The 14426-nt window shown below is 39.9% G+C and overlaps 1 protein-coding gene across 1 annotated transcript in view; it reads right to left on the bottom strand.

Annotated features, from left to right (window-relative positions):
* The window catches only part of MYH9 (myosin heavy chain 9), a 68776-nt gene that overhangs the window by 21862 nt on the left and 32488 nt on the right, over positions 1-14426 (bottom strand). The window contains exons 6-15 of the mRNA XM_048936107.1: positions 11013-11105; positions 10262-10325; positions 9604-9702; positions 8634-8777; positions 6409-6504; positions 5256-5374; positions 4140-4292; positions 2173-2346; positions 1101-1274; positions 389-503 (exon numbers count right to left, since the gene is read on the bottom strand). Of these exons, the coding sequence (XP_048792064.1) occupies positions 389-503; positions 1101-1274; positions 2173-2346; positions 4140-4292; positions 5256-5374; positions 6409-6504; positions 8634-8777; positions 9604-9702; positions 10262-10325; positions 11013-11105 (1231 nt within the window). The remainder of the gene's footprint in view (positions 1-388; positions 504-1100; positions 1275-2172; positions 2347-4139; positions 4293-5255; positions 5375-6408; positions 6505-8633; positions 8778-9603; positions 9703-10261; positions 10326-11012; positions 11106-14426) is intronic.

Genomic DNA, 14426 nt, shown 5'->3' with positions numbered 1-14426 from the left:
GAACAACACTGCAGAAAAAATATGCTATTGCAGGATGGAAAACCTAGATTCAGCCTCAGATCTTGCATTTGAGTGTTGCAGCTAAGCAAGCTGCCAGGACGCATTGGTGTGTTCATATTTTAATCTGGCATTCTCAACTTAGAATAATTGCAGTATATGCAGCAAGCTTAATGTAAGTCAATGCACATGAGCCTTTCTTTTGTGTTACAGTGAATTTTAAATGCAATACCAGGGTCTAAGCAAAGGAGGTACAGGATAATATTCATCTTGGTGGTTTAGTCCCCAGGGAAAAAAGGAACACAGGTCATAACAGATTTTTGATGAACCAACAAATTTTTCCCTGTAAAACAGGAAGAGAAAATACATGAAATTACATTTAACTACATACCATCTTTCCACAACTCAGACACAAACTTATCCGACGACTGATGGAGAAGAGTAGCAATGTTATCATTCAGTGGATCCATGTTCTTCATCAGCCACTCATCTGCTTTATAATCCACCTGGAGAAGAAAAACACGTCAAGAAACTCCAGAGCATTTTCTGCAGCACAAGATCCAGCAAGATTCTGCAAAGTCTAGAAAAGCAGCACCAAGGTTTGCATAATCAACAACAGACAACCTCATTAGTCTTGAATGTGTCATCTAAGCAAGCATACCTACAAACACCAAACCCTAAAAAAAAGCTGAATGCTCTGTTTTATCGGTAAAGGGAATGGATTTGCAATGCTAGTATGCGTCAGCCTGAGTGCGAAGCAAAAAACTGCTGCATCACCATTATTGGTGATGAAATCTTGATGCAAGGTTTCTGAAAAGTATCTTCAATCCCATTAAGTCACAGAGAACAAATTTAAGTTGGTGTCAATTTGACATGTCCTCAACTATACATAGATAATTTGAAGGTTAATCTCCTTCATGGAAATCTCCTGCCCCATAATGTCTACAGCAACAAAATGGCTTTGTGAAGTCTCCCACCAATTTCCTATGTCTTCCAAAACACAGTCCCTCTATAGCTACTTCTAAAAAACAGTAGTTACGCAGTGGAAAATAAGGCAGAAAATAAGGCATTCTTCTAATGCAGTTTAGCTATTAATTCTTTACCTTGCCAGCATAATGTATGATACAGAAGTCAGCTTTGTCTTTCAGCTGTTTCGGCTTCTGAAATTTGGGGTGGGTGCCTTGTTCTTGTACAACTTTTTCCACAAAGCTTTTGTCTGTTGCTTTTGGGAACCAGCACTCTTCATCCAGCAGGGCCAGTATACCAGGGGGGCCAGCCTTAAAAGAGGGAAACATCCAAACACCATTAAGTACATGACTGTATCAGTAATTACAACCCTTGGACAGCCAGGAAAAAAGGATACCTAACCATGATCCCTATTGCATTCATCTGTCCTGTGGTATCAGTTCAACTGCTGCCACAGTAATAGAAATCATTAATAATCTCTCAAGATCCTCTTTTGAAATCATAGAATGGCCTGGGTTGGAAAGGACCACAATGATCAGGTAGTTTCAACCCCCCTGCTATGTGCAGGGTCACCAACCACCAGACCAGGCCGCCCAGAGCCACATCCAGCCTGGCCTTGAATGCCTCCAGGGATGGGGCATCCACAGCCTCTGAGCATTTTTAATTGAAGGCCTCTTTCATGACACTTATACAGGGTGTTTTAAGTAAAAAGATCTTTTTTTTTTTTTTTAATAAAAGGACTAAGGACTACAGAAGACCAGAGCAGCAAATTGCAGGAACTAGTTCCTACTATTGGAACTCTACTGTGAAATTTCCAAGTTTTGCTAGTGCAGGGTGAAAGCAATAGAGCCTCTCTTCACAGCCTCTCTTCACGCTTGTAGGCAAAAAAGGAAGTTCACACCACTTATCCCAAATTGCACTTCTGCACCTAGCACCACGCAGTTCTACACAAAGATAATTTTCTGATTAAAAAAATGGGCAACAAGGTGATCTGTTTGCATGCAACACTTCCTACAGAACCGATACTAACGATTTTATTGATGACAGACTTTCAAACCAAGAGAAAACTGTTCATTTCTGCTTCTTATCAAAGCACAGTGACAGTAGAGAATTACAAAAGCCAGCTGTATATAGGGAGACTAGCTTTTTTATGACACAATCAGTGCAGCCATTTCTTGTTGTTCAAGAACAGGAGAATAGGCTTCTTACCGGCTTCTCTATGAGGTCAATGCAGGGCTGCAGGTCCAGGCCAAAGTCAATGAAATTCCACTCTATGCCCTCCCTCTGGTACTCCTCTTGCTCCAGAATGAACATGGTGTGGTTAAAGAGCTGCTGCAACTTCTCATTTGTGTAATTAATACACAACTGCTCAAAGGAGTTCAGCTAATGAAGAAAAGGGTAGAAAGACATTTGAACAGTTGCTTTTGAAGGCACATCTTCTATTCTAGCACTAAACATCACATTTATAGTTACAGCTCAGCAACTCTAAGCTCTGTTCTTGTCCAACTTCTAACCCTTTTGCTTATGAACCGCATTTCCTGTCACATGCTACTGAAACACTGCATCAGTCCCAAGGGAAATTCACACGCTGCTCCTCAGAACTTGCAGAAGAATGTTTTGTCATAAACAGCAGAAGAATTACTGTAGCCACTTAACCCGGGAACAGAAAAACCTCCGGTTTTCTCACAAACTCAGAGCCGGCAAGTCCTCTTCATAGGAAGGGAAGCAATGGAGGTCTGCAGGCAGATTACTGAAAACATGTGTACTGGGAAGTCCTTTTAAAATCCTCTTTGATGTATAAAATCAGAACAAGAAAACTGAGCAAAATTTCTTCATTGTGCCCTGATTTCTTCAAACTGTACGGATAAGGTTAAAAACCAAGGATGCATTTTCACGTTAAACCATACTTAATTTAATGCAGCTGCTGGACAGAGTGGTTCTGTTCTACTTCCTCCATGTTCCAGTAATTCCTAACCACGCATTTCCACTCTCCTCACATTTTTATGAGATGTAGGAACCATTAAACACACTAAAAGTACAGTTAGATAAACAACACGATCAGAGAGGAACAAAGCAATCTTCCTGTGGCTTAGTTCTCTATTTCATCATTAAATGGACCAAGCAACTTTGCAGCTGCACAGAATCTAGATTCAGAAAAACACAAGTTTATAGGAGTTGCCTGGCTTGTTACCTGGCTACCATGGGAATAGCAGCATGGTTCTTTCCTGGTGTCAGCCTGTGGCTATTTAAGACTAAACATAATGCAAAGCCACACTCTGGAAGTCTAGTTTCATGGACATTATGATTTAGCCTACCAGTTAACTGTTACCTATAGAGGGAGCTCCCACTTTCCCTTTCCCGTCTCTCCTTTAACTTTCCTTCAGCTGCTTCTTTCCCTCATTTACCTTGCATCAGTTTTTGTGCCTAGATTCCCCTTCACAGACTGACTCAGTTATATGCCACCCTAAGAAAAACAGTATCTGCAGTCCTAGAAAATTGGACAGTACAAGAGGGTGTAGCCAGGAACAGCAGAAGGGGAAAGGTGAAAGTCCTTTTCTTCATTAACAAACTGTTACATCAGTTTAGATGTGAAACCAGACTCTAAACCCTGATTTTCACACTTCTCACAGAACACAGGATATATTAGGATATGTTGAACCTGATTTGGTCTCCCCTTCCTTTGTCTTTTCAAAAGTCTTTGTCAAAACTAAGCAGCAGGAAGACTTTCTAACAATTCTTCATGATGCTAATAAGTTTCAATGGTTCATATTTTTAATGCTTTGAGATAAACTAAGGGGACAAAATTTTAACTCCACTTGACATTTCAAAGACTAGCAAACTCTTGCATGCTGAATTATAGAGAATCACAAGTGTCCAGAACTATAAAATTAAAATAATTGTGATGCACATAACAAAAAGGATGTAGCACCAGAATAGAAAGCAATGAGATAACAATATTTGCAGTACATACAAACTAAGAATTATGAACTACTCGCACACATTATTAAGTAACCTGACAGTTCAAATCAGTAGGGATCTCAAATAAAAGCAGAATATACACACGATTTCCAAAGCTGCTCTATTTTATTCCAGCTTTGAAACTATTTCCTTCAACACATTTCCTACTTTGCCCCATGGTAAACTGTGCTGATTGCAGGGACCTGACATCTGCTTACCTCAAAAATCTCAAAACCAGCAATGTCAAGGATTCCAATGAAGGATGCTCCCTGTCGCTTGGTCTTATCCAACGCCTTGTTGATGCGCATAACCAGCCACCGGAACATCCGTTCATAAGTGGCTTTAGCCAGAGCCTCAATGGCAAAGTCAGCCTATGCACAAAGACAAATATCAGGAGTTGCATTATGACAGTGATATTCCATAAGCAGGAGCAAAGAATATTTTAATAAATTAGCATGTCAAAGCCAACCTTTAGGACCCTGCCTACCTGAGAAACCATAGCCTAATATTCAAGAAAAAGTAAACAAAATCAAGTCCCTTTCAAAGTAACGTAGCATGTTCACATGTATCCAAAGAAAAGCATTAAAATTACTTTGTAATTTAGAATTTGTGAAAATCATTGTTTTCTCCTCAGTGCCATCACCCTACCCATGATTAACACAAAAATAAAATATAAAGAGTAGGAAATTAAATGTCAAAACTGAAAGACAGTCAGTGAATATTTCTAGATCTCACTTTCCCTTCCCAATCCTTCTCATGTTATGGGGCATGTTTATTTTCACTGAGAGCAATGATGTGTTTATGAAAAGGCCACGCAGAGAGTAAGCACAGTGGCTTTATTTAGGAAGCCATTAGCTTCTAATTCAGGTTTCATTTAAGAACACATTCAGCACAGCCTGATTCAAGACTATTAAGAAACATACAAGCAGTTTCAGGGGTGAGATACAAATTCTTCCACCCAAGCAGCTGGCCTACTCAGAAATGGTGCTTTCTATGTTATAGCAACTTGAAAATGTCATCCTTGCATAGAGCACTGAAGAAACTTACTCCCTTGAGACAGCCAGTCACTAAAATTAGGAGAGTTGTGCTCTCATTTTTTCCTCATATGAGAAGAAGTGCTACAGGGGCAGGGGTGACTTCTATTTTTATACAGATCAAGAGAGCTAATACTAGAAGGAACACAGATGCTGTATTATTCAAGCTGCAGTTGCTTGAATAACACTGCAGCCATGAAGATGGCCCTTAAATGCTAAAGAAAGTTTTAATAGATTTGTTAGCTTTGTGACAGCAAAATTAAACAATGAAGTACTCATTCGTTTGTACAGAATGCCTACCTGTTCTTTGGTCTGAGCTTTCTGGACATAATCTCGCCCAACTTTGATGCGAGGAGTCAGAATACCTCTGGTGAAGTCTGTCACATTGATACCCAGAAGATGAGACACTTTCTGAGCAGCTTAGGAAGGAAAAAAGAAACAAAGATAACAACGTGTTGGGTTTTTTTCTGGTTTTCTTAAAGAAAATAAGAGAAAGAAAACGTTCCTGCAACTGTATTCCCAGGACAGTAACAACTGCTCTCAGAAAACCATAGAATGAAGAGCAGGTTAATGAAACAAAGAAACCCTCACAAAAAACTCTAAAAAGCCCTACTAGAGGTTACAGAGTTTCTTTAAAAGTCACAGTAGTGTATTTGACACAGTACTCTCCATACCAGTAAGACATAACAGGGAATCCCCATAGAGTTCACATTTACCATCGCATTAAAGATACCACCAGTGGCTAACTTCTTAATCAAACCCATTGTACTTCCTTCTACTAAGTGGTTTTTGGGACAACCCTTTTTATTTCAAATCAAAAAGCCAAAAACTCAAATGGTTACTCTTCCTTCCCAAGGTGCCCCTTAAAGCACATTTTATACCCTAACAGCCAAAAGAGCATTTAAAGAGCATTTAGCCACCTCTGACGTTTCTGCAGTAATTCTACAACGCAACTTTAAGATGCCTTCCAATATGCAGACTTCTATTATGTGAAAGATGATGCTACTTACACATGCAATAATAGGCAACTGAAAGGTGTCTAAATATGAAATTAGTAAATATTCCTTAATCAGGTATGTAAGAAGTAATCATTCTTAGCCTGATTAAAACAGACACACACGATGTGTTCCAGTAGAGTAAGCCTTTTCATCTGGTCACTGTTACGTGTACTTTCTGCCTGGTTCTTTAACAATAACAGTGCCACATTCTTGCCCATGAGTGGCTGCAAATCCACATTTGGCAAGACAAAGCATTTCTTTTTATATTTATATGAAGGGGCATGACATCTCCTTTGACAGTAAGTCACTTGATAGAAAAATAGGATGGCAGCATTCCCTATATACTGTAATTGGTTTTTCTACTTGCAACAACTTCCTGTAGGCTTTTTTTTCCTGTAATTTTCTACAGGGAATTTTTTTTAGGGGTGGAGGGGTAGGGACAGGAGGTTGGTTACCTGTGTTGTCTGGCATAGAGGCTTGGTCTGTGTTGCGCTCCTTCTTGAAGACTATGTTGCCAAGCTGAAGAACACCTGAGATAACCTTCAGAAGACCTTTTGAAATAACAACAGCTCAGTGTCAGACATCAGCAAAAGCCCCAATATGACCCAGTTAACCATGGCATGAAAAGTAAGAAGCTCTTTCCAACAGTGAAAAATCATTCTGGAATTTGGCAAAAAATCCCACCACGGATAAGTAATTCCTCTACATGACTCCCATCCAGCTTTCCCTGCTTCTCCAGTGCAAGACTAGGCAGCCTGGGAATATACCCATGCTCAACATCACTACAGTAAAGTTGGAGACAAGGTCCAGAGTCACGTCTCAACCTATAACATCCACATATTTGCTCTTGATAACCAAAATTCACTTTTTTCTCAACAAGTACTGTTAAAAAAATGAAAAATACAGTTTTTAAGAGTGCAAATCAATTAAAAGAAAGAAGTTTCTGCTCCTTTAACTTCACATTGCTTTCAGCTCCCTGACCAAGATCTATAGACCATACAGACAAACTACAATATAGGGAGGGCAACAGGATGTGGGCAAAAGGGCCTGTGCCATAACTAATCACATGCTGAATCACCTCAACCATTATTAAATTATATATTTGTACTTTTGAACAGTGCAAATGCAGCGTCAGACGTTAGGACAGGGATAAAAAATTTCAGTATCACAGCATCAAGCCAATTTTCACTACATGCCTATCAAAGTTCATTGCAAAACAGCTTCTTATTGCCTTCAAAAAATTGGTAGTCACTCATAAAAATGGTCTTACGCCAAATATCTTTTTCATCTCCTAACTTTTTACCTACTATAGAAATGGCTGCTTTTTGATAGCAGAACAAACAAAGGCTCTACAGATTCTGCATCAGGACTAACAGAAGAGAATCATATATGCTCCTAGTGGCATGTTTTGAAATCCAGTGTTTTGACAGCTGAACCTGGAGTCCTGGCACTCGGACATACAGCTTGTTTTGATGTTGTCTCATACATGGAGAAAGTTAGCATTTAGATTATACATCAAAACAAAGTAATCTTACTGCCCAGCCAGCTACTCTATCTATTCTTATTTTAAGCCTAAAGGAACTTCATACCTTGAATGGCAAGAGCAAAATACTACAGTTATCTTTGCTGCAGTGGTTGGAACCAACCGCTCATCTATGTGACAGCAAAGACATGCCCTAGAGCATACATTAAAAACAAAACAAACAAACAAAAGGAGCCACAAATCAAATAACAACAAAACGAATACAGTAGGACAACTTAGCAATAAATTAGGCTGCCAATTATTTAATTATATTTAGGCAAACATGTCTTCACCTCTATAGCAGTTTGTCTTAGATGATTTAGGATATAGTATTAAACTGTGGATAACAAAAGCATGGATTTATAGCTGACTGCACAGTGAAGAGCAACAGCTAAGGCACAAGCACATATTCCAGCCACAAGAGCTACAGCCTCCAGCAGAGGAAGCAGTGACCTCATAAAAAAAAAACAACAACACAGATGCTTGCTACAGTGTAGGGAAAAAAAGTTGTAGTTTTGTAAGACCTTATACATCTACAAACTGAAATTTGGCAGATCACTGGTTCCCAGCCAGTAAGGCAGATTATAAATGAGAGCACAGAAAAAGTGGGTAAGTATTGTTGCACTTTGTGATGGCTTCATAAATTCTAGGGAACTGTGCTCCCAGAATCAGACAATATTAATTTCTGATCAGCAGGTCAGTGTTAAGCAGGCCATTTTCAAAGCACTAATCCAGCCAGTACTAGATTAGATACTTAAAAGCCATTGCTTAGGGGGCGGGGGAGCACACAAGCCTTGCATTACACAAGAGAATGAGGGAAATCTTGCATCTTGGATGTGTTACTCATAAACCAGATACACAGCCCTCAGTCTGGGATCAAAACCAGCAAAAAAGATGAACGTTTTCATTGGCAGTTTGACTTATAAGACTGAATGAAGTGAAACTATGCTTGTATATCTCCTGAGGTGGGTTACTCCAAAGCTACTAAGCTCACCACCTGCACTCTGCTCACTTTGGGTTTGAGCTGGGGCCAAAGAAACAAAGTAACAACAAAAAAATACCAAGAAATGAAAACAAAATAAAAATAAAAGTCTACAGAGATGTGCTCTATTTCCGCCTCGATTTTCTTGCATTTCAAGCTCTCCAGAGGACTCCTACCTATTTGTTCCTCATCTGGGATGCCCATGATCCTCATAGCTTCCATGGTCTCTTGAAACATATCTTTGTCTTGCTGACCCGGGATTGTGACATGCCCATTGGAAAGGAAGCGGTATTTGTTGTAAGGCTCCAGAAGTAGATCAGCTTAAGAAAAAAAAGGAGAAAGAAGTTATCGTGATGTTATATTAATAGACAAGCTACCACTGAGAGCAGGTGCTGGATGAATCTCAGATTAAGATCAGTTTTACTAACAGATGAAAGTTTAATATATTTTCGAATAAAAATGGAGTTTTTCTGCCTTATTTCTTTCTATTCCTTCCTTTGGAATACTTCGCTAAAGAAGTGCCAATCATCATTATACCCTAAGTCTATAAAAAGCAGGGATTAACTTTGAAGTCAATTTGCCTTCAACTTCAGATGCCTTATTTGTTTCAAGTCACATGAAGGTTAATAAATAGCTCTTGTAATAGTAGCAACTATGAGAAAAGTCGTCTCTTCCTGTTATTCCTCCAGATCAATTTGCAGTTCTCACGTGACATGCATTCCAACATTAGTTGAGGCTTTAAAGGTAGGTGTGCTAGCATCCTAGAGCTGCATAGGTGCCAGACGCTTTGCTCCATTCACCCAAACGCTGAGCACATCACAGTAGGATCACTGCCGCATAAGACAGGCTTACATCATACAAGACTAGACTAAACACAGGACAGTGATTTAGATAAGGAAGGGTGTAGATTCATTTCTGGCAAGGAGACAAGTGCAGGAAGGAACCAGAGAAGCAAGTTTTCAGGAACTGAGAAGTGCAGGGGGAGGGCAGAGGGACGAATGCGTATGCAGAAGTGGAGAAGGGGCGGCCATATCTGAGAGGCAGAGACAAGAAACTATGAAAGACTAGGTGCAAGTGCAGAAAGAGTTTGGACCCTCTTCTGCAGTGACAAGAGAACTCCATACCTACAACAAAAATCAAACTTACTCTTCAAATGTTCTCCTGCCCCAGACAGCAGGTAGTAGAAGATGTGAAAGGTTCTCTCCTCTTTGGCTTGACGAATTGCACGTGACTTCTCCAGTAGGTCTTCTGAGAGTTAAGGCATATGGCAGAACATACACATCATTTCCTCTTTTATCACAAGAGAAAACCTAGCAGTACTTGATGTTCTCCTCGTGCCAGCTAACAGAAGTATTGATTTCGCAATTGTTATCAGCCAACAAGCCACTGAGTTCTGGTCTCAGTTCTGTCAGCCTTTGAATGATGGCAATGACAAGAGAATCTTTACTGGTAAACAGAGAATAGCAGCCATTCATCTGCATTCACCTGCCAGAGGTAAAAGTGGCTCATGAAATTCCAAAGCTATTTATCTTATAGCAGTTTATGTTGCCATCTCAGCTTCCTATGTTTAGAACTCATTAATTCACAAGATCACAAAATCACAATTCACTGCGGTCACCAAACCACAGAATACACTACAGCTACAACAGTAATCTTGCTAGCAAAATTTAAGTGCCTCCCAACACATTCTCAACTTCACAAACAAAGGTAAGGTGGGATAAGCTTGCTAAGCATTACTACTGCTTACTTCAACTTTACTGTACTTAACTACTACTGTAACTTTAAGTGGTTACAAAAAGGATACAGGTCTCTATATTGGCACCAACAATGTAACCGTTGACATCAAAGTTGATTCTGATGAACTTGCCCTGAAAGGAAGTTATTGGCAAAAAGGTTAGTATTCAACCTGTCCAGAAATTGCAATAAGCAGCAAAGGCTAACCTTGTCTTTTTAATGTGGGAAAGGAAATTCAGAACAGGTCAGGTTTTATGCAAAACATAAGATCAGCCAATAGGCAAAGTCTATTGATCACAACAACGATTTAATGAGCAAGACACCAAACACCTTTAAATAAGAATGGGCAGCCTACAATTCAACTTAATTATGTTTCAGCCCAGATTTCCCACAGTTACTGCATTTTCAGTTTTCTGTGCTGTATGGTTCAAACGGTTCCACCTCCCTCAGTGCCTGGCATCAACCATTTCCATTCAGCTTCAGCTCTGGCTCCTCAGTCTGCCTCAGACACTTGCCCATCTCTCCAGAGCAAGTAAAATAAGGATTGCTATTTGCTCTCCAGGATAAAACTGACTGTAATAAACTTAGGATAAAAATCCATGCAAACAGTCCTGGCACAGGATCAGGTTCCTTCATACTAGAGACCTACCAGAAGTATTTTCTTTATAATTCACTGAATGAAATTCCCTTCCCAGGTTAACTTCAACGAAGTCACACAGATAGCTGTCCTATCCCAGGATAGCACTGCACTCAAAGCCAAAAAAAGTCCTCCCTCTGAAAAGCTCAGCATACTAAAAATCATGCTGGATAGTAATACTCACAAATCTTGAGGAGTTGTCATTCTTTACTGTCTTGGCATTTCCAAAGGCCTCCAGGATGGGATTAGCCTGGAGTAACTGCCTCTCTAGTTCCCCCTGGAGAGAAATTAGAAATGAATAAAGGAGGTAACAGTTTGCTGCATTAAGCTTGGGTCAAACCAGCGCTGAGGTTTCAGATCACACTAGCTTGGTATCTGTAGTAGAGAAGCCATCTTAGAAGATGATCCCTTAAAACCTTCAAAAGGAGACTTATTAGTTATCCAGGTAAAACAGAAGCACTCACAAAAATCCTTTATTCCCTTCCCCGAGACAAGGGTGTCCCAGTGCTGTCTTTCTGTTAACAAGCAGCCCTTTAAAGTCACTTGGCCACAACACCCCACAGATTTCCCAGAGTCAAAACAAAAAAAAACCAAAACATTTCATCCAAGATCAGGCCCTCATCCCAGAAAATGTCTTGCCATGTAGGTAGGAAGACTGAGAAAAATCCTTTCTTGCTACTGTGAGCTCTGAACTCTGCTACCAGTAGATTAATAAGTTAGCCTGAAAAACTGTAATGTTTGTAAAAACAAACAAACATATAAATAAATATAAATAAATATATAAAGAAAACAGCAATACAAAATTGGACTAAGAGTCTATGCTTTCCACAATACTAACAAGCAGAAAACTCTTTAGTAAGGAGGCACACAGAAAAAAAGAGAATTAGTGGTATCCCACAAACTGCAGGATCGCTCACATTCTACTGCCATATTTGCACACTCCTCCTCCCCTCAGGGAACACAAAATGCTGGAGCTGCAGGAAAAAAAAAATCAGAACTTTTATCCCTGCCAAGCAGTAGATCATTGGAGCATGTACACCTTTCCCTTCAGGCTCCAGATACGTCGCCGGTTGTTTTTAAAAACATTTGTCCTTTGTGTTAAGACTGTGGAGTTCTGCATATGTCAGGATTACTTGAAAAACTTCTGGAGACAGAAAATGACAGTTTAGATGAATACTTCTCTTTTTAGCAGTTATCAGTATACACTCAAGATTTCCTGTGCATAACAGATGGAAATTGAGTTTGGTGTGTGAAAACTGGAATGCACGGGCAAAATATTTAATGGTGTTTATAAAGGAAAATTGTTGGCATTCATTTTTCAAGTGCATTACAGAACAGGTCATTGTCTCTCTAAAAAGCAGTAGAGTTGTGTTATGTAGTTGTTGTTTTGTTTTTTAAAGAGGTGGTGCATCAGTAACCAAACAAAGAACAACCACTGCCTCTTTTGATTCCACAATCATCTCACTTCATGCTTGCAAAGCGCACCGCCAAACAAAATGCCAAACATGACCTCCAGTCCCTGCAGAACTGCACACACACAGAAGGGGCAGCTGCTGCAAACACTTCTATTCATTGTAAAGTATACACAACAAGGGGGTTGGTTAACCATGGAAAGGGAAAGCTGGGATACCTGCTGTCTCACAACAGAGCCAGTGTGTAGGAGAAAACCTTGAAACTGGGGTTCAGTCCTTGGAACTGTGCAGCAGTCACATTTCCCTCTCCTATTCTGGCACATGTACTGATACTGGAACACTCTTCCCTCACCACCCTGCAGTGAAGTTCCAGGCCTCTGTTTGTGACTTCAAACTGTTGCTATGCAGGAGAGGTCAACATTTCAACTCAACTAAGGCACAAGGAGGAAAGAGATCAAGAGTTGCTTTTTCCTCTAAAAAGAAGTCAGGCTGAATCTGTTCAATTATTTGGTTAAAAATAAAACTAAGACTATGCTTTGCTACACAAATATCAGAAGTTTACAGAAATTTTCACTACCAAGCCTCCTCTTAATTCCTCAGTGAAAAAGTGTCCTTAGTGTAACATAGGTGTTGGTAGACCATAGCTTGGAAGCAACTCAGTCTCCTGAACCATACCAAGGTAGAAACAGATGTAAGAGAAAACCAGCTCAGGGCTTACAGCAGTACAGCACTGTGAGGAAAGGAGCAGGCTGGAGCTGGTCACATCCCTCAGTTCTCATTACTTGTCAATATGGAAATGGGCATCCAGAAATCACAGCTAGCTTTCACATCTTTTTTAAAAAATAAAAGATGTTGTTTCCCCTCTGGTCTACGTTGGTTTTATTTGCTTTAAACATTTCAGAGATTAGTTTCTATATGCTTTGCCACAACCAGGTGAAAGTCTCTCAGACAACTGGATCCCAACAACACTAAATTTGATGGGCAAGGCGGAAAGAGAGCATCAATAATGTAACCTTCATTAAAAAGATTTAAACATCAGCAGCCACTACCCGTGAACTTCTAATTAGCTGCAAACATTCTCATCTTCACGATTTAACAAGTCAGTAGAGAAGCAGAGACCACAAAGGGGAAACCATCAGTCCTAACTTCCACAAATGAAGTTTAAGCAAAACGTATTTATATGATTCAATTCAGTAGGCCCCAAAAGCAGCTTTAATGCATTTAATACTCACACCATGCAGCTAGAAGCTATTTAGCTGAATATACTAATTCATTGGACTTGGTGAAAGCAGCCACAACCTCCAAAGCAAGAGAGCTACAGCTGACAAATATGCTTCGTAAATCAGATTTTGCTGAGATACTTCAAAAAACAGGAGCTTAAGTTCAAAACTTCTACAAGAAGACGGTCAAGAAACCTTCCCCGTAGATTATCACTACTTCCTACACTGTCACTGACAAAGTTCCACATCCAGTCTTGCTAATCAGTGCCAGCAGTTGGTTTTTGGTATTGCAGCATGAAGGCTTGACACTGCCGTATTCTATCTTAAAGAATAAATCTGTCAGGATCTCAGATGCTCAGAAACAAATAATGTATAACCCCTCATAATATGGTTCCAAGTTTAAGATTTGCAAAGGACTGCTGCCCAGAACACTCCTTACCAACTAACATTTAAGAATCCACAGGTTACACACTGGAAGAATACTTAGCTGAAGCCCACGATTCTGTTTTCCACATTTAAAATTAGAAAAAGAAAAAAGAATGTTTCTAAATACAGCTACTGACAGACCATGGAAAAAGCCTTCATATGTCTGAAAGTTTGGCATGTAGAAGGGGTTTTTTTTTTTGGTCATATTCCAGAAGTTACTTATTAGAATGTGTGCGCACAAGCACAGCATGCCTTATTCACACACTGTACACACATAAGGCATGCCTATACATTAAGCTACCAGCAAAAAACTTTTATGGAGAGATAACACTGGATGCACTTGGCATCTGGATTTCATTACACAGCTCACCAGTGAACATTTCCAAAGTGTTCAACTCTTACTAACAAGCTCACAGTCCTGGAACACCCCGTCTGCAGGGCAGCCTTCCTCATCCATCTTTCTCTGCAACTTGCAGTCACATCTCACTGCTGGGAGGAGAAAGCTAAACACATGCCTACATTTATCTTACTAGGAGCACC

Source organism: Lagopus muta, chromosome 1, assembly GCF_023343835.1.
Source record: "Lagopus muta isolate bLagMut1 chromosome 1, bLagMut1 primary, whole genome shotgun sequence".
Classification (NCBI taxonomy): domain Eukaryota; kingdom Metazoa; phylum Chordata; class Aves; order Galliformes; family Phasianidae; genus Lagopus; species Lagopus muta.
This window is presented reverse-complemented; position numbering and strand designations above follow the sequence as displayed.